The sequence below is a fragment of the Eumetopias jubatus genome, unplaced genomic scaffold, assembly GCF_037043125.1.
Source record: "Eumetopias jubatus isolate StellerSeaLion01/CBP00866 unplaced genomic scaffold, mEumJub1_p1.0 scaffold_10, whole genome shotgun sequence".
Classification (NCBI taxonomy): domain Eukaryota; kingdom Metazoa; phylum Chordata; class Mammalia; order Carnivora; family Otariidae; genus Eumetopias; species Eumetopias jubatus.
In genome coordinates, this window is record NW_028274816.1 from 124,557,819 (window position 1) to 124,581,793 (window position 23,975).

The window sequence follows — 23,975 nt, forward strand, 5'->3', positions numbered from 1 at the left end:
TTATTCTAGAATGTATGAGGTGGGAAGGGTCTCAGAATGTCATCTAATCCAGTGTTTCCTAACTTGTCCACCTGTGATCACATAGTTCGGGGCACTGCTGACGTAGCCCTTCGTAGGAGGGCTTGCTCAAGGTCACAAGCGAGCCAGAGGCAGTGCCCAGGCCTGAGGGCAGCCCAGAACCTTTTCCCTGACCGTCCTCACTGCCTCATGCTGGGACAGTCGGAACTGTATTCCTCTCCTTGCTTTGGGCTCCCCATGATAGAGACAGTGAGCTGGGAATGTGGCAACAGGCCCAGGCTGCAGAGGCCACAGCTGACCCCGCTCTGCCCTGCACTGTCCCCATCACACCTGTTTGATTTCCAGGGCAGGGGAGAGGGAGGGAGGGTGGCAGGGAGCCAAGCCCTGTGGCCAATTCACATCTGCAGGCAAGTGCCACCTGATTTGGGTCTGTGTGGGGGCTTGCAGCCCTCATCAAAGCTGGTGCCTTAATACTGAATCCAGTTCCGCCTTTCAGCTTCTGGGCCAGGCTTTCCTGACGGCCTGGAAAAGGGCCCCTCGTTCTCTGAGAAGCTGGGCCCCTGGATCATATCGGGGAGTCACATCCCTCTCCGGGTTCCCGTTGAGCTACAGATGCAGGAGGATGGTCTCGGCACATGGCCCTGCTGAAATGCGTGGCAACGGGAGCGCTGGAGGGCTGAGTAGTAACAAAAACTGATCGTACTTGGGCTGGTGGAGCCAGGTTGACCCATAAGGTGCCTTCAGGGAATGGATCTCTGACAGACCCTCAGGAACGGACTCTGCCCCCAATCTCTCCACTGGCCTGATGCCAGCCTGGCAACCCTCCAGCCCCGTCCAGCAGCTCAGGAGAAGGGCGTGAGCAGTCAGATGAGGTGTGGGCCAGCCATGCCCGGCACAATCCCGTAGTAGCTCAGGGGGCTCCTGCCCAGCCCGGAAGCTTGCTTTCTGACCTCTGGTGGGCAGACTGGGAACGGAAAAGCAGACAGCCCCACAGCCCCATGCCTTGGGGGCCTGGAAGGCCCTTCAGTGTGACTTATATGGATTTATTGTGATTGCACTGCTAAGCTCAGAGGATCGATTCCCAGCACTCTCCCTCCAGAGGGCACCCAGCCGCTCCCACAGCCTTCCGCTCTGAACCACATCCATCGCTGAGAAGCCGCTGCACACCAGAAATGGCCCAGTGAGCTGTGCAGTTTGGGTTGAAGCAGAGATGCCAGCCCTCGTGCTTCAGCTGGTCCCTGAGGTGTCCCTCCATCGGGACCTCTCTGCTCCCCTGGAGGGTTCTCTGTGACGGATGGTAGAAAGGGTACACTGACCCCTGTTCCAAACAGCCCCCCCACTGCCTCCTGGAGTAGGACTGTCTGGGTTACAATTCTAGATTAGAGTCCTAGGCTAGCACAGCCGGCTAGCTGGACTGCTCTGTCCAAGGTAGACACGTGCCCTCTGAGGGGAGGTGCCAGTGTCACTGCGGGCTGGGCTCGAGATACACACTTGCTTGGTGTTCGCTTTGCTCCCTTTGCCCTCTGTCCTCCGGTCCAGGCAGATCAGGGGCTCTGAGGAAACTGCTGGAATTCAGGGCGAGGATTAGCCTTTTCCAGCACCCTGTGAGAGAAACCAGAGAAAGAGTCCAGATTTGACATGGGGAGACACCCTCAACGCTTAGAGATGGGACACAGGCTTTATCGGGTGGGCTGGTACACGTATTCCCTCCCAAAGCTGAGAGGTGGAAGATAAGGCAATGTCCAGAGACAGAGGGCTCTGGAAAGCAACTCTTAAGGCTACGGGGGCAGAAGTCAGTAGGTCAGGCTAGCCTGGGGCCCAGCCGAAACTAGCTGAGGAAGCTCTCCAGGCTTCCCTTTAGCACATTTCTGCCACCATACTTCCATCTGCAAAATGGGAATGGAGGAGGGGGGGAGCCAAGGGAGAGAGCACAGCCTTGCCTGCAAGCGATGGTACCCTGACCCTTCCCCTAGTGCTCCTCTGCGCTGCCCTTGGGCAATGGCTCCCAGATGTCTAGGCAGCTGTCCGCAAGCGGGGAATCAGGGGGTTCCAGGTATGAGTTCTGTTTGGGAGGAGGAGAAAGAGGGAAACTTTGGGATAAAGGGCATTATGATCATGGGTCAGAGCCCTGCATTACCCAATCAGAATGGCCGGGATGAAGAGGAGGCCGGCTCCCAGGAGGAAGGGAAACCCCTTCATGAAGTTCAGGGTGGCTGGGTAGAGTGAGTTGAAGATGCCAGAAGCCATCAGCATGGCCAAGCTATTGACGCAGGCCACAGCAGAAAAGAGAGCACCTGTGAAGAAATAAACATCACACTCTGGGGTGTGAAAGACCTAGATTCAAATCCCAGCACCCCTAGCTCGCCACTGTGTGACCTGAGACAAGTCATTTAACCTCTCTCAGTCTCACCTCCCTCAACGATAAATCCTACATCGTGTGTTGTGATAAGGATTCAGTGAGGTCCTGCATGGAGAGCAGTTGGCAGACCGGGGCCACCAAACAAATGGCTGTTACTAAATCCATGTATTCAAAGTATATGTAATATCTTCTACCAAAAGCCCGATAAAATGGGTTTTGGTTTATCCCCTTTGGGAATCATCTTCTGTTTGGGATTAACTGCTGGCTTAATTCCCAGTTCCAACACTTATTATCTGTGTGATCACTGAATAAGTTGCTTATCCTTCTGGGTTTCTGTCCCCCTTCTGTTAAACAAGGATAATACCTATCTCATAGATTGGCAGCAACAGTAAATTCACATGTAAAGCATCCATCACAGGCCCTGGCCCCCTGAAGGTAGTCAGGGCTGTTCTTTTCTCCAATTCCCCCTTGGGGCCTCTCTGGGTACAGTGAAGGTGCTAGAAAAAGAGCTTACTGAGTGAACAAATGAAGGTACCTGGGTTCTGGGGGGCAAAAGAACGAACCCTTAGTGGGCTACCTATGGCACCAGATCCTCCTTCCAGGGCAGATCGCGGGAAAATGGATGAGCCAGATATTTCCAGACTAGGATCTAAAGACCCAGAGGCCTGAGAAGCTATTCCTTAGAGATATGCCAGCAGAACCCAAATTTTGCAAAATGAGCAACAACCCAACAGAAGTTGAGTTTGAACTCTGTCAGTGTCAGAGCTGAAGGGCCTTGTCATCAAGAGCAAACCACTCATGTTAGGAGGAAACAGGTGCAGAGACAGAAAGGGACCTGCCCAAGATAACACAGCCAGTGGGTAACAGAGCCAGGACCAAAACCCATATCCCCAGACCTGCTGCTCTTAAAAACAGAGCTGGGTTCGCATCCTGGCTCCACCACTTACTGAGGGACCTTGGGTGACCCAATTTAACCCTCTGGGTCTCTGCTTCTCATCTGTCACTTGGGGACAAGGAAATATCTAAAGGTTGTTTGCTTCCTCTGAGCTTGCACACTGGCCCTAGTGAAGCAGGGAACCCTGGCATCCATTTTACAGATGGAAAAGCTGAGGTCTGGAGAGAGTAAATCCTGTGCTCGGGTTACCCAAGAGAACAAGTGTGCTCTGCAGACTGCAAATTCCAACCCAGTGATCTGAAAATCCAAGGCACTGTGGTCCTCTGCCAGCCCTAGGCAATTTGACAGAAGTCCATTTGTCTTGGCTACTAACTTCTCCGGGGTGTGAGGGAGGAAGGTAAGCTGCCTCCTGGCTCCCAGATGCTCTCTGCCCAGTTCAGGCAACATTGGGTATGAGGAACCAGATGCAGGTTGACCCTGGCACTCACCCTGCTCTGACTCGCCCACCAGCCTGGAGAGCTTGGCCCGGATGATGGGTGTGGTGACTAATGACAGGAACAGGAGCCCATACCCTGCAGAGAAAGAAACAATCAAGAACATGGGGTCAGGGAGAGGGGTGCCCAAGCACTCCCCATAGCAGAACTCCTATACATACATAGCCCATGTGGGACTCAGGTTGGACACAGGAAGAGCTTCCTTATTGGTGAAGGAGACAATGACCAAGGAGGGACGGAGACCACCTTTCTCAAGGCTTGACCTACCAGCTACCTCTTTCACGAATGAATGCTGATTTCCCTCCAATTATGTTGTCAGAACACCTCTTGTGGCCACAGCAGGCACCACCCACCCACCTTGTGCTTCGAAGGGAGATGGCAAGGCACAGAAAACGAGCATGGGCTTTGGAGTTGGCCCCGAGTTCCTAACCTGATGCCATCGCTTACTAACCGTGTGGCCTTGGACGTGACTCCTGTCTATGAAAGAGTAACAAAGCCTTCCTCACAGGATGGTTCTGGGCTGTGTAGGAGGCTGAATAACGGACCCCCTAAGATATCAGGTCGTAATCCCTGCAATTTTGTAAATGTTGCCTTATTTGGAAAATGGGTCTTTGAAGATGTGATTAAGGATCTTGCAATGAGGTGATTTTCCTGGACTAGACTGGGCCCTAAATGCAATCACACGACAGGCGCCTGGGTGGCTCAGTTGGTTAAGCGACTGCCTTCGGCTCAGGTCATGATCCTGGAGTCCCAGGATCGAGTCCCACATCGGGCTCGAGTCTGCTTCTCCCTCTGACCCTCTTCCCTCTCATTCTCTCTCTCAAATAAATAAATAAAATCTTTAAAAAAAATAAAAAAAAAATAAATGCAATCACACGAATCCTTAGAAGAGGGAAATGGAGGGAGATGTGACAGATGTGACAGAACAGAGAAGGCACACAGAAGAGGAAAAGGCATGTCACCACAGAGGCTAGAGATTAGGGTGACGGTGGCCACAAGCCACAGAATGCCGGCAGCTGCCAGAAGCCAGAAGAGGTGAGATTCCCTCCCCGAGCCTCTGAAGGCAGCATGGCCCTGCTCACCCCTTGGCTGGGGCCCAGTGATCCAGAGACTTCACTTCTGGCCTCCAGAGCTGTGAGAGAATACATTCCATTGTTGTAGGCCATCCGGTTGGTGTTCATTTGTTACAGCATTACTGGGAAGTGAATACATGCGGTAACATCTGTGCAGACCACAAAGTTAATGCAAGTTCCTTTTCTCTTTGCATTTGTTACTCACAGGTGTACAAGGTTTCTTTCATAACAGTTTCTCTCCCTTGTGTAACTGTTGCCTTCTAAAGGACAGTGGATCCTGGGAAGTGGGTACATGAGGCATCCCAGCTGAGTTAAGACATCTGTGATTACTGATCTGCTGACTTTGTAAACAATGTATTTTAAACTCTATCAAAATTAATCTGTCCCTTTTAAAAAAAGTTAACTTCCTCATTCCTAGCCACCCCTCTCCCACCGAAAAAAGAAGGGGGAGGAGGAGGAGGAGGGAGGGGAGGAAGAGGGAGAAGAAAAGGCGGAGGAGGAGGGGAACGGAGAAGGGAGGAAGGGAAGGGAAGAAGAACTAAGGCAGGCAGGAATTTGGTCTGAGAAGACTAGCTTTTTTTAAAAACTCCAAGAAGTTGACCAAGGATATTTGAGGTAGGGCCTGTGATTCTTATCAGAGAAGTGAATATTAAGATATTAGTAGCATGGACTTTGTTTAAGAACACCATAAATACTGGCTGTGGGAGGCCGAGTGAAGCAATCAGTGTATGAGCCATACCTGTGTCTTTTGCTCTACCTTACGAACAATGTTTATCATTGACAATGTGGATTAATTACTAAGGCTACTGAAGGTCTGTCTTTTCTGTTTAACAAAGACGGCATTTTTATGAAGTTTCTTAGTTGTCTGTCCTCCAGTGCAGGCTAGGAGCCTAACAATGTTTCTAGACACAGAAACGAACCACACTGGGGCGCCCGGGTGGCTCAGTTGGTTGGGCGACTGCCTTCGGCTCAGGTCATGATCCCGGAGTCCCGGGATCGAGTCCCGCATTGGGCTCCCGGCTCAGCGGGGAGCCTGCTTCTCCCTCTGACCTTCTCCCCTCTCATGCTCTCTCTCTCTCTCTCTCTCTCTCTCTCTAATAAATAAATAAAATCTTTAAAAAAAAAAAGAAACGAACCACATTTAGGGGCAGTGACCCCCAATTTTCACCCAGCACCTTTGGGACAAACTGTCCCTGAGCCCACACTTTACCTGTAAACATGAGGGGAGTGATGGTAGCGAAGGCAAAGACCACCATCCCCATAATGTTGAAGGCCAGGCCAATCTCGGCCACCCAGGTGTCAGCCAGGCAGTGCTGCAGAAGCCGCAGGCCCAGCAGGCTGGTGAGGTAGGGGAGGTGCTGAGCAGCAGAACCATAGCCGATCAGCTTGGAGTCCCAGCAGAGGGGTTTGCTCAGCTCGTAGAGGGTCAGGATGTCCTGGGCCCCAAAGTGCACAGTGACTACCATGAAGATGGCCAGTGAATACAGAGCTAAATGCTTCCTGGACTTCTCTGGGGCCGGATTCATGTACAGCTGGACAATGGATCGGTGGTGACGGAGGGTGAAGAGCCGGGCAGGCGTTGGCTCCTTCACCGTCTCACCAAAGCAGAAGGCTGCGTAGAGAGCCATGGCTATCAACAAGGCCAAGGCCAGCCAGAAGGGGTTGGCATAACCCTGGGCCCGGAGCCAGTGGCCCCCAAGAAGGCTGGCCAGCGTCCCTGCCACCCCGATGCAGGCTTCCAGCAGGGCCATTCGAATGGTGCGGCTGCGGTTGGAGCTGACATCTGCCACAGAGGCAAAGCCTGCAGCCAGAAGGCCACTGAAGTCCCCAAGGAGAGCGCAAAGGATGCGGCCCAGCACGAAGTAGCCGACGTGGAGCTGCAGCTGCACCACGAAGATGGATACCAGCGCCTGCAGCAACAGGCCCAGCGAGGCCAGCACCAGCAGTGGGCGGCGGCCCACGCAGTCACTCCAGGCGCCCAGCAGGGTGGATGAGAAGAGCCCCACCAGGAAGCCGCCCAGGTTCATGTAGAGGGTCCAGTGGGAGGTAAGGGTCTCCACTTCCTGTGGGGACATAAATCTTAACCAGGTTGCTCACTCTGGGTTGCCCACCCTGCAAACCATCACCATCCTCCTGGGAGATACAGGGGTGGAAACTATCTTTGGAGCCCTAGCCCTCAGAGAATCTTGGTAAAACTCTCAAAAAACTGGCCCTGGGTTAAAGGGAATTTACCACGGTCCCATTCCCTTACTCTTACTCCCTTTTGTTAATCCGCATGGCCTCGCTTTACCTAGAGGCACTTTAAGCATCCCCCACCCTGCAGGGGTCCCTCAGGCCCCAACTTTGCTCTGGCCCCGCCCACTACCCAAAATCCAGCGGGCCCTCTCCCCGACGCAGGCCCCGCCCCGTCAGCTGCCCCCACGCTCCCGCCGGGGGCCCGCGCGGTGCCCCGCTCCGCGCTCTTCGCGCGCCGCTACCTTCATGATGGGGTCCGCGCTGTGGTTGCTGCAGCTGCCCCTGTCGCGGGTGCCATTGTAGCCGAGGTCGGCACTGAAGCGGTGCCACAAGTATTGCGTGGTGAGCGGGCCCTGTAGGACCAAAGCGAAGTTGGCGAGGAAGACGAGCGGCTCCACGGGGCCACGGCACAGCACAGCAGCCCCGCGGCGCGCGCGGGCTTCGCCCGGGGGATTCGCGCGCCCCTCCATGCGCGTGCGCGTCAGGCTTTGCGCGAGGCCGCTGGCTGGGCTTCCTGCGCCTGCGCCCAACGTCCCCTTTTTTAAAAAGTCTGGCGGGGCGGGGCCGCTGTCCCCCTCACTCTCGCCCCGCCCACTCTGGGCTGGTGAGGGCGGGAGAGGGGCCCCACACCCCTGGCTCCCTGAGTGACCTCACCTGCAGTCTGTGCAGGGATACCGCCCTGCAGCCCTATTTTCCAGTCCCAGAAACGCTCCAAACGGTAACAAAAATATCAGTAATTAACATTTATTGATCATTTGCCGTGTGCCGGGCACCGTACTTAACTCCGCGTGCATTATCCTCCTATGACTAGCCATTATTAATGGTCACAGTCTACAGATGAGGAAGTAAGGACATGGGACGGTCAAGGCGGAGCCCGAAAACCCCTGACCTCTGATGCCCATGCTGATGTTCTGCAATGCAGCAGAGGCAACTCAGAGTGGCTGAGCGCAGCCTCAAGCTCTCCTGCCTTTGTTCTGTTACCTAGGCTCTGCTACGACCTTGGGCATGGCACTTATCCCCTGTGACCCATTTCTTCATCTTTAAAATGAAGATGCTAATTGAACCTGCTTCAAAGAGTTGTGGAAGAAGAGTGCCTGGTACATTCTAAATGCTGTTATTGTTATTACTAGGCGGTCACTTGCTCCACTCCTGCCGTGGGATCTTTGCCTGGGAAACTGGTCTTGTGTCAGAGGCTCAGGGCTGGCTCTGCCATTGGGGGAGCAGAGGAAGAGAAGTTGGAGGAGGGCCTGGGAGGCCATCGAGTGTGGCCCTATGCTCCAGGTGCTCCTACGGTAGGAACTAGGCCAGAAGGCAGTCACACCTCCTGTCTGGGCATGTTTTATTGCCTGTAAAAGGGAAAAACATTACCTGCCTTTCTCCCTTATCATTTACTCAGCTCATTTCTTGAGCACCCCTTATTTGTCAGGGACCATGCTGGGAGTGCTCCAGGAACGCCTTTACCAGGCCCTGTAGTTTTTAGAATGGTGGGGGAGACACATCAAAGAATCCTACTGATCTCCAAAAGAGTTCAACTGTGGAAAGAGCTTTAAAGGAGAGGAGCTGTGGGAATCCAAGTCTGCTCATTTGGGAGCCTGTCCAGGTCTAGGCGGGGCAGGACCAAAAAAGGCCGCTTTCCCTGACAATAGCACAGCTGAATGGATTTCTGGAGGCAAGCTTTGTGCCATGACCCACAGGCCTGAATTTTGGGGTGGTGGAGCTCCATTTTTGGCTACCATTATTGTGTGTGGGTTTGTTGCTGGCTTATTGACCATCCCCCACCTCCCCTGAGCCAGAAAGGGTCTTAGGCTCACAATAGGTAGATGCTGGCTAGATACTGGTGGACTGAATGAGGCCTGCACAGCGCCCCCCCCCACCCCGAACCATTACCACCCTGTGGTCATCCTAGAGGTAGGAAATCCCACATTAAACATACAAGCCCCCTGGGTTGGCTCCCTCTCCTCCCCCCTACCTACACAAAAGCTTGGTTGGCGCAGTTATATCAGCTGCAGGAAGGGAAGGGTTCCTAGCTGAAACTGTATTCTTCTTTACTGGAGAACTAAGAAGGAGAGACATAAGGCCAAGTTCCCTCAGCTGGGAATGGGACAGGGTGTAGCCCATTCCCAAGCTGGAGCCTGTGGTGCTTACTAGACCAGAGGCTGCCTCTTCTTTTTCTTCTTCTTTCTTCTTTCTCCTTTTAAAATTTATTTATTTGAGAGAGAGAGAGAGAACATGAGCAGGGTGAGGGACAGAGGGAGAGAGAGAATCCCAAGCAGACTCCCTGCTGAGATCATGACCCTGAGATCATGAGCTGAAATCCAGAGTCCGATGCTTAACCGACTGAGCCACCCAAGCACCCCTAGACCAGAGGCCTCTTCTAACTCGTTTAAAACCTAGCTACAATCAGTTCACTGCTCTGCACAGAACCATCCAGTGGTTTCCATTTCATTCAGTGAAAGCCACATCATTAAGAGGACCCTAAGACCATGTGCCCTCTCTGACCCTTTCCCTACACCATCTCAGGTGCTCCTTTGCTCTAGCCATCCTGGCCTCCTTGCTCCTTCAATCGGTCCGGGAGGCTCCTGCCCTCAGGTCTTTGCATTTGCTCTTCCCTCTACCTGAAACGCTCTTCTACCAGATATCCATGTGACTGGCTTGCTCACTTCATTCACACCTCTGCTGAAACGTCACCTGAGCCTTTTAGATATAATAGCAACTCCCCTCCCCCCATCTCCTGGCACTCCCTAACCCCTTACTTTGTTTATTCTTTCCATAGTATTTGCACTATCTGAATTATTATAACTTTCTGGTTTCTTTGTTGTCCATCTCTCCTTACTAGAACTGATGGCAGGGTCTTTATTGTCTTTGCTACTGTATCCCCAGCACCTAGAATAATGCCCAGCACAGGGTAGATGCTCAGAGGGTGTTAGTTGAATGAATAAATGAGTTCCTCAAGGAGAAAGGAGCCCCAGTGCACATGGAGAGGGTTGACAGTGTCCAGCTACACTGTAGAGTCCAGAGTTCAGGAATCTATACCTAGAAGGAAGCCTAGAGATCTTATCTTTGCCTACCCGCCCTTTTAAAAGGTGAGGAGGGGCGCCTGGGTGGCGCACTTGGTTTCGGCTCAAGTTGTGATCTCAGGATCATGAGATCAAGCCCCGTGTTGGGCTCCGTGCTCAGTGCAGAACCTGCTCAAGACTGTCTCTCCCTCTCCCTCTGCCCCTCCCCCTCGAATAAATAAATCTTTAAAAGTAAATAAATACATAAAAAATGAGGAAATTGAGGTCCATAGAGAGGTGACTTACCTAGAGGGAGCTAAAAATTCCTGCCATTTCAAACCTTTAAAGGAAAGGAGTGATCGCAAAGGAAGAGCTATGTAGGACTTAATTCCAGCAGAATTAAAACTCTAGATTAAAAGGCAAACAGAGGGGGTGCCTGGGTGGCTCAGTCGGTTAAAAGGCAAACAGAAAACAAAATATTCCTTTTAGTTAATATTTTAAGTATATTTGATAACAATTTAAGATCTCTCCCTCATCCATCAAGCAGCTAGATAAAAACCAAGCACCGAGAAGCTGGAACACGGAACCATGTGTGAAACGCACATGTACGCTCTTCTCTGGCTTATGAATAGTGAAGGAAATGCTGCGCCTTTGCTTTTGTTTTTTGTGGCCAACACATTAGCAGAGACTTCATTTTAAGGGAGAACGCCCAAAGCTGGAAAGGCTTGTCTGAAGCAAACACAGCTGAGGGAGTATAAATGTACCCTTTCAAGAGACAGGTGGCTAACATTGCATCCAGATCCTTAAATTCTCGAGTTTCTTTGAGGCTCTATCCTAAGGAAATAATATGATGTACAAAAAAAAAAAAAAAAAGCCTTATGAGTCAAGACATTCTCCATCACATTACTGACAATGGTAAAAAAATTGTGAACAACATATTTGTCCAACAAGCAAGGGATTCACAGAGTAAATTACAATGGATCCATTCAATGGCTATTCACCATTAAGACAACATATTCAAAAAGATTGTAATAATATAGAAAACTGCTTATGTCACCATTTTATGTGGAAAAACTAGAGAACTTTTTGTCCATATGGTATGGTCATAGGTATAGAAAAGTATGAAAGGAAAAAAAAAAGAAAGAAAAGTATGCTGAGTAAAGACGGGAAGACACTGCACCAAAATATTCAGAGAGATTCTCTCTGGGTGGAGAGGCGATGAGGTCATATTTTCTTCTCTTCTTTCTCTTTTTAAAATATTGTCAACTCTTCTAAAATAGGCATGTATGGGCGCCTGGGTGGCTCAGTTGGTTAAGCGACTGCCTTCGGCTCAGGTCATGATCCTGGAGTCCCGGGATCGAGTCCCACATCGGGCTCCCTGCTCGGCGGGGAGTCTGCTTCTCCCTGTGACCCTCCCCCCTCTCGTGCCTCTCTATCTCTCATTCTCTCTCTCTCAAATAAATAAATAAAAATCTTAAAAATAAAATAAAATAGGCATGTATTTTTATCATGGAAAATATCACATTTTAAAAAATCTGATGACGTTCCTCTACTTTAAACCCATTCTGACTCAGTTGCCAAAGATCAATTTCATGCCCATTAGCATTCTGGGAATATCAGTGGGAGCTGCCTTTCACTGAAACCAGGCACTGTGTGAGGTCACTATATACACGATCTTATTTAGTCTTCAACACAATCTTAAGAGGTAGGTACTATTATCATTCTTACAGATGACATATCTGTGGCTTAGAGAAATGCGGGAAAGAGGTTCTTCCCACTTTAAGTATAGATTTTCTTCTCCTTACACCCATTCCAGTGCTTTCTGAACTCAAGCCTTAGTATGTGTTAGTCCCTTTGCCAGGAATACCTTTTCCACCTTGCTTGGCCTATTCAACTCCCAATCATTCTTCAAGACTCACTTCTGTGTTGCACTTCCAGGAAGAATTCGTCATTGCCTCGTATGAGCTTCCACAATACCGTGTTCATACATTTAACCCTGGTTTTATATGTAACCTGGCTATAAATATGTGTTGAGAGTTTTGCCTACTCCCAGCCCCTACCCATATTTGACTTGAGGGCAGAGACAGTGTGTTATTCATCCTTGCATCTCCTAGCAATGGGCCTGGCATGCAATAAGGTGAAATGTTGAATAGGTTTGTTGGCGTGTGCCCACTCCAGTCAATTGGTTGCAGCTGCTTGGATTGCTGCATCAATGGGCTATTTCTCTGGCTTGGTGGGAAGGAGGCCTGTGATCCATAAGTGATGTCTGCCATGGGCTCAGGAATGAAAAATCTTGGCACTAATGACAGTGTTGTCCAAACCTGGGCTGTGTACTCGGAAGGTTTTGTTGAGAAGCTTTGGAGAAGACCTTGGAAGCTGTCATGGTTTCTTCATGCCCACTTTGGTAATGCCTGAGAAGACAGACTTACAACCACTGTGAGAGAGATGATTACAACAGGGATTCTTCATTCAAATGGCAGTCTGGGGGCTCCTGGGTGGCTCAGTTGTTTGAGTGTCCAACTCTTGATCTCAGTTCGGGTCTTGATCTCAGGTCATGAGTTCAAGCCCCTCATTGGGCTCCACGTTGGGTGTGGAGTCTGCTTAAAAAACAAAACAAAACAAACAAAAATGAATATCAGTCTGTCCTAGCTTTCACCCAAAGCCTGTACTTCCTTTCCACAAGTCAAGAAACCAACCACAGCTTCTGCAGAGCAATTTATGTTTTGGGATATTAACAAGGAGTGCAGAGAGAGCATGAGGGGAGAGCCATTTCCTCTTTTGAGTTGGGTTTCTCACATGCCAATTCTGAAAGTCAAAGCAGCGTCTATGTCACAATCACAGGTGTCCCTAGTGCTGATGTGGAAGTGGCAATTATATGTGTCTCCCGGCGAGACTTTGGCCTAGTGCCTTTCTGTCCGCTGTTTTCTCACCTAGGAAGTCATTTCTGGCCTGTTTCCTTGCCTGTGCAAAATGAAGTCATGACATCTGCCTATGGGGTGGTTGTTAAGATCAAATGAGAAAACATGTGTGGCTGTGTCCAGGTGCCAGGGACGGTGGTTTCTGTTGAGCTGAGCTTGAAGGTGAGGAAGGATGAATCAGCTGAGCCGTAGAGAGGACTGCCGGCCAGATTCCAGAGAAGTGCAGGGCTGGAGGGGCAGCTCCCCAACCACTTACCCCATAGGACAGATTCCCCAAACCACTTCTTGTCTTGGCGCTCCTACTTTTGATCTCATTTTCTTTTTTCAAGTTTTTAAAAAAATATTTATTTATTTTAGAGAGAAAGAGTGTGCACACATGTGAGCACGAGGGTGGGGAGGGGCAGAGGGAGAGGGAGAGAGAATCCTCAAGCAGAGTCCCAGCTGAGTGTGGAGCCTGATGTGGGGTTCAATGCGGGGCTTGATCTCAGGACCCTGAGATCATGACCTGAGCCAAAATCCAGAGCGGGTCGCTCTACTGACTGAGCCACCCAGGCGCCCCAACACTTTGTTTGTTCTTGCTAGAGCCTTCTCATCTCTCCTTCCCTCCCTCCATTCATTTAGCATCTACAGTCTTCCAGGACCAGGGCTGGGCGCTGCAGTTACAGACAGGAGTTTCCCAGTCCCTTCCCTGGAGGAGTTCCCAGGCCAGTAGAACACAAATCCTAAATTGCAGGAATAAAAGTATGCAGCAGCATAAATCAGTTCAGAACTTCCTCAAGAGGAAGTCAAAAAAGTAGTCACAGCAGAGGAGCTGAATTTGGAAGCAGGAAGTGATGAAGAGAAGTCACCAGAGGAACAGAGAGAGGAAATGAAGAAGGGCTTTCTGTACTGTAAAAAAGGCAGGTCCATCTAATTATCCATGAGTAGCACAGTTAAATAGCATTATAGTGTGTGTGTGTGTGTGTGTGTGTTAAGACGTGTTAACTTGTTAAATGTAAATGTTTATACTATAAAAACCTGTCTTGGCAAGTGTTCATTTTTAATTTGCCTGAATCCTCAAATAAGGGAAATGGTCACAGGCCTCTTGACCTCTGGGAGACCATGCAGGCGCTCCTCATGGCTGACACAGTTTGCGGCTGACGATGAGGGTCCTGTCTAAGGGTTCTCAGGAAGGACGTCTTTTGGCCAGGCCCTCCCTCCAGTTCCAGGCTCAGAACCCCAGCGCTGATGGTCTGGAGCATCTGGCTTTTCTAAGTGCATCGGAGAAAGAAACACAAACAAGGCTGGGGCGCAAATCGGAAGGCTGTGCCCAGAGTGTACGACCACAGGGCTCATCTAGAGCTGCCCATTCCCAATCCAGGGAAATGCGCGATGGAATTACTGAGCAGTGAGTGCTTGTGGCTGGCCCTCTCCTTCCTCGGTGGTGTTCATATACCCTGTTGTCCTATGCTGACCACGTAAACACGTTCTTTTTATATGCATGTCAGTTGTGCTGATGAAGTAAAAATTGACTTCTGGGCACCTGGGTGGCTCAGTCAGTTAAGCATCTGCCTTTGGCTCAGGTCATGATCCCAGGGTCCTGGGATCGAGTCTGGCATCGGGCTCCCTGCTCAACAAGGAGTCTGCTTCTCCCTCTGCCCTTCCCTGCTCCTGCTCTCTCTCTCTCAAATAAATAAATAAAATCTTAAAAAGAATTGACTTCCGGGCGCCTGGGCGGCTCAGTTGGTTAAGCGACTGCCTTCGGCTCAGGTCATGATCCTGGAGTCCCGGGATCGAGTCCCACATCGGTCTCCCTGCTCGGCAGGGAGTCTGCCTCTCCCTCTGACCCTCTTCCCTCTCGTGCTCTCTATCGCTTTCATTCTCTCTCTCTCAAATAAATAAATAAATCTTTAAAAAAAAAAAAAAAGAATTGACTTCCATTTAGGGAACTGCTCTGGACTAGCCATTTTACAAATATGATCTCTTATTCTCATTACCTCGCAGGGAAATACTTGAGTCGGTGTCTGTCTGACTCCCAAGCCTCCACATCCACATCTTCTATTCAGACAGAGAGGCCGCAGGTTAGATAGGGGTATGGTTTTGTTTGATTCACATAGTGTTCTTAAAAAATTAATTGGCTCACATAGTATATTTTTCATTTAGAATTCGTTGCCACCATTAAACAGTTGGAAGATTCACATGAAAATCCAGATTTTTGGATCCTCTTGAAAACTCGGGAGATTGTGGCAACGTGCACACAAGCATACACCCACTAAAGGAATTGTCCCCTCCAGTTAACCACCACCGGCCACTCACCTTCACTCAGGGGAAGGACACCTGGCCCCTCCCTTTAGGGGCCCTGCTGTTGTCTGGGAATGGGATCCCAAAGTTTCTATAGGATCGATACTGAGGCTTTCTGAACATAAAGCAGATGGAATCACTGTGGCACTATGCCGAGCTGCTATTCTAAGGGTCTGAAAACATTCTGTTACCTTCCATATTAGGTTGATTTAATTAGCTATAAGGCCATGTTCGTGCCAAGCCCACCACAATCTGGTAATGCTATGGAGAGAGGGTGTGAGGCCAGGGACGTCAGCAGGGACCAGATGATGCCTCTAAGGAGTTCTGTTTGGATCTTACTGAGTTGGAAGTGCCTGCGTGACATCCCGGTGGAGGGGCTCCCATGGGCAGCTGTGGCCAGATTCATGAAGAAGGGCAGGGCTGGGAGCCATCCGCATTTGTTTGACAGAGCCATGGGAGTGAACAGACCATCCTGAGAGGACACAAGTGACAAAGACCCCGGGTCAGTGGGGAGTGCGGCCACTTCAGATGGACAGAGGAAGAGGGAGTGGGCAGAGAGGGTGGAGGAGGAGAAGCAGAGGAGAGTGTTGAGGAAGCCAAGAGAAGAGAATTTGTAGGTATGAGTGGTGACGTGTTGGTTACTAAAGAGACGTCTAGGGAAGTGTTGGCAATTAGGGGTCAGTGCTGGGCACCCCGGAAGTTCTAGCAGCTGAGATAAAGGAAAGGAAAGATAGAAAGCAGATCTCAATGGGTTAAGCAAGTATTTAGTACAGAGGAAGGAAGCAGAGGTGCCCCTTGATAGGTTCACCCTTAGAGAACGTAACAAGCAAGATGCAGCACATTTGTGTGAGGTTAGCTCCTCTCTCAAAGGTGGAACTGAGGAGTCTAAGGGACAAACAGCCTAATCTCGGTGACCAATGCAATCTCAGGGAAGCATATCTGAGGTGGAAACCTAGTCAGGGGGGAGTAGGAAAGCGAAAGGTGCAACCTCAGCCAACCCTAGCTGGCTACATGGATGACAGCATCAGACGCATTCTCGAATGGTCCACATCATTCACCTGTCAAGGCAGCCAGCTCCTTGATGACTAACGCACTGACCCTTTCATACTTATGCTCCAACAGTCCTGGGTCACCTGTTGGAGACTAAGCTGGGACACCTTCACAGCCCTGCCAAACCGATACTTCAGGCTATCCCACGGTGCTTTCCCCACTTGTAGGTTTCTATGCATTTATTTTGACATTTGGTTGGCGTTTGCTCTTATTCTATAGGACTGGGTTGGAGGGGCGCCTGGATGGCTCAGTCGTTGGGCGTCTGCCTTAGGCTCGGGTCATGATCCCAAAAATATAAAAGGGAAAACACGGGGCTGACTCCAGTGCTGTGTACTTCAGATAAAGATGAAACATCAGCAGGCACCTGAAAGGCACTTGGGGCCACAGGTGAGTGCTCATGGCCCCGAGGGTGAGTGACAGGTGTTCAGCGGTGAAGGGAGAAGGCAAATTTAAAGAACACTTGTGAAATGATGGGGCTGTGTCTCCAAGGGTGTGTCTAAAACATGAAGAAATGGGTTGTCTCTAAAAGAATGGATTAAGGATCAAAACAGCCACCTGGATAAACCACCATAGGACCACTGGTGATGAATACCAACCTAGGGTTCTTGCAGGATTCCTAATTTTTTCCCCAGCTTTGAGATATAAGTGACCTATAACATTGTGTAAACTTAAGGTGTACAATGTGATGATATAGGGATATATTGCAAAATGACTACCACAATAAGGTTAGTTAACACATCAATCCCCTCACCTTTTGTGTATGTGTATGTGGTGAAAACTTTTCAGATCTAATTTCTTAGCAACTTTCAAGTATATAATACAGTGTTTTTTTTTAAAGATTTATTTATTTATTTGACAGAGAGAGAACACAAGTAGGCAGAGAGGCAGGCAGAGGGAGAGGGAGAAGCAGACTCTCCGCTGAGCAGGGAGCCCATGTGGGGCTCAATCCCAGGACCCTGGGATCATGACATGAGGCGAAGGCAGACGCTCAACCGACTGAGCCACCCAGGTGCCCCTACATTATGTTACTATTAACTAGTCACCATGCTGTGCCTTACATCCCAGAACTTACTCATATTTTTTTTAAGATTTATTTATCCATTTTAGAGAGAGAGAGAGTGAGAGAGTGGGGTAAAGGGAGAGGGAGAGAGAATCCCCAGCAGATTCCCCACTGAATGAGGAGCCCAACACGGGGCTCTACCCCAGGACCCTGAGATGATGACCTGAGCCAAAATCAAGAATCAGATGCTCAACTGACTGAGCCACCCAGGAGCCTCTCATCTTTTTTTTTAAGACTTTATTTTTATTTTTATTTATTTTTAATTTTTTATTGTTATGTTAATCACCATGCATTACATCATTAGTTTTTGATGTAGTGTTCCCTGATAAGACTTTATTTTTAAGTAATCTCTCCACCCAATGCAGTGCTCGAACTCACAACCCCGAGACCAAGAGTAGCATGCTCCACCTATTGAGCCAGCCAGGTGCCCCCAGAACTCATTCATCTTAAAAATACATACTCATCTGGACGTTTGTACCCCTTAACCACCCATTTCTCCCACACCCCACCAACCTACTTTCTATTTCTAGGAGTTTGGTTTTTTTTCGGATTCCACATAGAAGTGAGATCACACAGGATTTGTCTTTCTCTATTTGACTTAATCTCACTTAGCATCATGTCCTCAAGGTCCATCCATGCGGTCCCAAACAGCAGGATACCCTTCCTTTTTATGGGTGAATCCTATTCCATTGCATTTGCATACTTCATCTTCTTCATTCATTCATCTATCGATGGACATTTAGATTGCTTCCATATCATGGCTATTGTCAATAACACTGCACTGAACATGGCGGTGCAGATAGCTCTCTGAGACAGTGTTTCATTTCTTCACGTGTATACCCAAAAATGGAATTTCTGGCAGGATTCCTAATGCTTGACCTCATTTGCACCTGCAGTTCGCCATTGCCAGAAGCTGGCTCTCCTTTTCACGTCTCACCTTGTTCCCTCCCTCATGGGTCCCTCCATGTCTGTAGAGCCTAGCAAATGGACAGGTATAAACATGGGGCTTGTGTATCCTCAGAGAGAGGAAGATGAGCTTCCCATAATCAAAGCACATGATATCAGACCTTCTAAACGTTAACAACGCTGAGCAAGAACCGTACCTTTCTTTTTGAATGTGTATTTGAATTTCCTCTTAGATATGTACTTTATCTGTGCACTGTAATTCCTCTTGTTTTCAAAATGTGTAGTTGAATCTCTTTTTATGTCTATATTTACTTCACTTTATTTCCTCTGCTGTCAAAGTGTGGACTTAAATTGCTTTCCAGGGGCACCTGGGTGGCTCAGTCGTTGGGCATCTGCCTTCGGCTCGGGTCATGGTCCCAGGGTCCTGCGATCGAGCCCCACATCGGGCCCCCTGCTCGGCGGGAGGCCTGCTTCTCCCTCTCCCACTCCCCCTGCTCGTGTTCCCTCTCTTGCTGTCTCTCTCTGTCAAATAAATAAATAAAATCTTTTAAAAAAATAAAATAAAATAAATTGCTTTCCAAATATGTACTCTAGGAGTGTGCATTGAGAGTTCAAGGAGAGTGTAAGATCCCTCCCCTGGATCTTACACTGAGTTCGATTTCCAGCAAGCCGGCTGTGGAATGGAGAAATCACGGGTGAGCCCCCTTTAGCAAAAGAGAAGCTGTAAAACCTGATGAGGGCAGTCATCCTGCTTCTGGCTAGTGGGATTGCCCCCCTCCCTTTTTCCTGTATGCATGTTTTTTGAGAAACTGCAAAAGTCATATTACAAAATAATAATAATGATGACAAAGAAATGTCAGTCACCCAAATGCAGCAAGAATAATACTAGTAGCTAAAGGTTAATGAGTATTTACCACATGCCAAGCATAGATATATCTCAGCTCATGCTAATAAAACTTTACGAGGCGGTCATTGTTGTTCCCATTTATCGAGGGGGAGGCTGGGGCTCTTTGAGGTTGAGTGACTTACCAAAGAGTCTGTGGCTAATGAAGGGCCAAAGTCAGGACTAGAATCCCATGCATCTGCTTCGAAAGCCAGACTTCTCACTGCTGCCTCCAGCCGGCCTCCCAGGTCTGCAGAGCTGTTGGTGGTCAGCTCATCACAGAATCCTTGATCAAGACAAGAAACTAATATTCAATTTCCTCTTGAAAATTTTCAAGAGGGTGCCTGGGTGGCTCAGTTGGTTAAGCAACTGCCTTCAGCTCAGGTCATGATCCTGGAGTCCCGGGATTGAGTCCCGCATCGGACTCCATGCTCGGCCGGGAGTCTGCTTCTCCCTCTGACCTTTCCCCCCTCATGTGCTCTCTCTCTCTCTCCAATTCTCGCTCTCACAAATAAATAAAATAAAATCTTTAAAAAAAAAAAAAGAAAATTTTCAAGAAAAGCCATTAAAACCCAGCCGCATCACAATCTCCTACTTTATGTTGTACAAAATGTCTGTGGAAAAATCAACATCAGCAAGCCCTTAAAATGAATTTTTCCTGGGGCACCCGACCAGCTTGGTCGGTGGAGAGTGTGACTCTTGATCTTGGGGTGGTGAGCTCAAGCCCCACGTTGGGTGTAGAGCTTACTTAAAAATAAAATTAAAAGGGGCGCCTGGATGGCTCAGTTGGTTGAGCGACTGCCTTCGACTCTGGTCATGATCCTGGAGTCCCGGGATCAAGTCCCGCATCGGGCTCCCTGCTGAGCAGGGAATCTGCTTCTCCCTCTGACCCTCCCCCTTCTCGTGCTCTCTCTCTCTCTCTCTCTCACTCAAATAAATAAATAAAATCTATAAAAAAATAATAAAAATAAATAAAAATAAAATTAAAAAAAATTATCCTGTCTCTTAAGTGAAATGAGAGAATAAGAATTGGGTGGTAAGAAATTACCCTAGGGGCGCCTGGGTGGCTCAGTCGGCTAAGCACCTGACTCTTGGTTTCAGCTCAGGTCATGATCTCAGGGTGGTGAGATCAAGCCCCGAGTCTGGCTCCACACTGAGCGAGGAGTCTGCCTCTCTCCTTCTCCCTCTCCCTCTGCCCCTCCCCCCACTCCTGTGCACGTGCATGTGCTCTCTCTCTCTCAAATAAATAAAATCTTTAAAAAAAGAAATTACCCTAGAAACTTAATTGTATTGTTACTTATATTCAATGTTATTATGCAATCCATCTTTAACTTTTATATGATTATGAAAATGTACACACACACACAAAATAGAGTAGTGCAAAGAACCCCATATACTCATAACTTAGATTCAACAATTATCAAATCTTGCCACAGATTCACCTAGTTTTGTCCTTTGCTAGAGTATTTTAAAACAAATTCCAGACATTATGATGTTCTGTCATTTCTAAAATATATAGACATTTTTTCTCATAGCACAATGTTATTATCACCCCTTAAAATGTAACAATTCTTCAACATGATCTAATACTGGGTATTCCATAACTGTTGCCAAAAAATGTCTTTTTACCACTGATGTGCTTGAATGAGATTCAGACAAGCCCACACAATGCATTTTAAGGGCATGTTATGGCTCTTAAATCTCTTTTGTTCCGGAACAGTCTCTTAACTCCTCATCGTCCCCCGTGTCTGCTTTTACTGAGTTGTAAAAAAAATACCCATAAACATTTATATAATAAATAGGGGTTTTAGAGCACTTGTGGGCTCCAGGAATGGGCTCCATCCTATGACATGTAAATTTATTTCTCAACTTTTGCATCCTTAACTGCCACAATATGTAAGAGATAAGGTACTGCTTATAGTGGGAAAATGTATCAACAGAAAGGAGTGGCCCAAAATAGGGTGGGGGAAAGGTCCGGAAAAAAGAGATAAAAGGGAAAGATGAAATTTGGCAATTTATCCACTCCAGGGTGAGAGGCGTTGAATCCAGCGGACATGGGCAATGCGGATGCATAAGTGGACAGCTGACCTCACCAGCAAGTTGCTCCTGCTTGTCATAAATAGCCTTACATTGACTCCCACAGCCACACCCACACCTTCAGTCTTCTCCCTTGGTGACCTCTGATGACCCTTCCAGCCTCCAGAGCAAGTGCATAGAGGTACCTGGTGAGCTGCACATGAACGCTGTCCCTCTGGGAAGATCTATTTAGGTTTACAGAAGTTTGATTTTCTTTTTTTTTTTCCTTAAGATTTTATTTATTTATTTGACAGAGAACACAAGTAGGGGGAGCAGCAGATAGAGAGAGAAGCAGGCTCCCCACCAAGCAAGGAGTCCGATGTGGGGCTGGATCCCAGGACCCTGAGATCATGACCTGAGTGGAAGGCAGATGCTTAACTGAGCCACCCAGACACCTGGAAGTTTGATTTTCTACTGGGAGTTAACACATTGGTACTTGAAATTTCAAGGCAGTCCCTGAAGGGTTTGGTTGCTGTGTGTCAGCTTCTGAAAATCAGACAGTCTGGCTGTTCTGCCAAAGTGGCATTTGGCCGCCCCAGCTTCCATTGCCATGGCCAGGATGGCTCTTTGGAAGACCACCTGCCCCCCCCATCACTCAATGTCTTACCTGGTGGACAGGCCTTCTGTGACCTCATCTTTTCTGATGCTGCCACCCCAGTAACCCTCCAATGATTCCTTCCCTGTCCCCCCTGCTCTTCCACCAGCCCAGACCCCTTCCCTCCTCGGACTATTCCAACCAACTCCTGGCTTCTCTTCTATATTCCAGTCTTGCTCTGCTTCCAAACCTTTTCCACAGTGAATTTTTTTTTTTAAAGATTTTATTTATTTATTTGAGAGAGAGAGAATGAGAGATAGAGAACACAAGAGGGAAGGGGGTCAGAGAGAGAAGCAGACTCCCTGCTGAGCAGGGAGCCCGATGTGGGACTCGATCCCGGGACTCCAGGATCATGACCTGAGCCGAAGGCAGTCGCTTAACCAACTGAGCCACCCAGGCGCCCCTCACAGTGAATTTTTTTTTAATGCAAATCTCATTTGGTTGCTTCCCTCCTTAAAAACCTTCAGTGAGGGGCTCCTTGGTGGCTCAGTTGTTAAGCGTCTGCCTTTGGCTCAGGTCATGGTCCCGGGATCCTGGGATCAAGCCCCGCATCGGGCTCCCTGTTCTGGGGGAAGCCTGCTTCTCCCTCTCCCACTCCCCCTGCTTGTGTTCCCTCTCTCGCTGTGTCTCTCTGTCAAATGAATAAATAAAATCTTAAAAAAAAAAGAAACCGTCAGTGATTCCCTTGGTCTGACATCTGAGGCTCTTTCTGATCTGGTGCCAACTCCCTCACCCTCAGTCCCCACTCCATGCGAGACACCATGCCCGCTCCCCATACAGCCCTGACACCAGCTACTCCCCTTTCCTGTGCTCCCCCCCCCACTCGGGCCAGAGTAACTCCTTCCTACACATCTTTCTAGACTCACCTTAGATACCCCTCCTCCAGGAAGCCAACTCCCCATCCAGAGCAGGCACTACCACAGAGCCCTGTACTCCCCCCATTGGGTTACTAGACTTTAGTTCTCTGAAGCAGAATATGTCTTGCCTTGTCTAGCAGTGCCCGACATGCCAGGAATTACTGTCAGATGACTGAAAAAGTGACAATTTAAGACCGCATGCCTTCTTGGCTCCAGGCTGAACCATTCGGCTCCTTGACTTCTCTGCCTTTGTTGGGATGTCCAGATCCCTCCCCATAGTGGCCTTTCTTGCAGGAACAGAGCACCCTGCAGGATGCTGCATAGCATCACCTGGCTTGTGCAAGTTCTATGCCCCATTAATGAAGACATAACTGGGGGGAGAAAGGGCATTCTCACTGCCTCGCTGGCTTCTGCTGTGCCGTTCCTGGGAATCCCCAAGGTCTCACCTCACGCTCTACTCCTGGGTCCGCTTTCACCTTCTGGCCCACATGCAGATGGGTTTTGGACCCATCATCAGGCTCATACAAGTATCCCTTACATGTGATGTCACCTTGTTAGATTCGGCCCATCTGTGTCACTTAGCATTCTCTAGTTGCAAGGAGAAGAAATGCATTCTGGCTGTCTTTTTTAAACGAATTTGTTTGAAGTCCTTGGAAGGGTAACTGTCAGAATACAAAGAATGCTGAACAGCCAGCTCACAATCGGGACAAGAAGCAGGACAGTTCTGGGAATCCCGGCAGCAGGAAACATCAGACACACTTACAGGACACGGCTGTCAGGAGAAATCAGCTATAACCCATTTCTATCATTCTCAAGATTCCAGTTCACAGGAAACAGGCTGACTGGCCTGGCTGGGTCACACGCCCACCCTTTGGCAGGGAGGGAGGCGCCCTGATTCTTCCATGACTGCACCCAGCCGGACAGGCAAAGCAAGATACTGTTATCAGAAGGTGAGTTGATTGCCAGTCAGGGGAAAACACTGATCTCTATGCTGCTGGCCTTTTGCCATAACTTGGACAAATTCTAGAGATCAAGGAAGCCAGGATGGGGAAGATCCAGTGCAACGTACAAAGGGTAACCTTGGGTCAGGCTCCAAGGGTCCACCCAAGGTTCTCTTCTGAGTAACTCAACACTGTGGCAGGTGGTCCCAAGGGCAGTTGGGTGGCCAGTGTGGTGCTAGGGCACCAGTCTGCTCAGAGCGAACCCCACCAAGGGACAGGCTAGGACTTACAGAGTGTGCATGGGCTCAGTGCTCACCACCCCACAGCACCAGGGACCAG

The 23,975-nt window shown here is 49.1% G+C and overlaps 1 protein-coding gene across 3 annotated transcripts; it reads right to left on the minus strand.

Annotated features, from left to right (window-relative positions):
• Window positions 1-1,477: 1,477 nt before the first annotated feature.
• SLC46A1 (solute carrier family 46 member 1) lies at window positions 1,478-7,578 on the minus strand. Of its 3 annotated transcripts, none has more exons than XM_028109153.2 (5): window positions 7,317-7,578; window positions 6,050-6,902; window positions 3,761-3,844; window positions 2,156-2,312; window positions 1,478-1,620 (listed from the first exon to the last, which is right to left on the minus strand). In XM_028109153.2, the coding sequence occupies exons 1-5, from the start codon at window positions 7,542-7,544 to the stop codon at window positions 1,563-1,565; spliced, it is 1,380 nt and encodes a 459-aa protein (XP_027964954.1). In that variant the 5' UTR covers window positions 7,545-7,578; the 3' UTR covers window positions 1,478-1,562. The 3 variants fall into 3 exon arrangements, 2 of the variants coding, with proteins under 2 accessions (XP_027964954.1, XP_027964955.1); XR_003610277.2 differs by lacking the exon at window positions 1,478-1,620 and adding an exon at window positions 4,849-4,898 and having other exon boundaries at window positions 2,224-2,312; XM_028109154.2 differs by lacking the exons at window positions 1,478-1,620; window positions 2,156-2,312; window positions 3,761-3,844 and adding an exon at window positions 4,907-4,988.
• Between the last annotated feature and the right edge of the window lie 16,397 nt (window positions 7,579-23,975).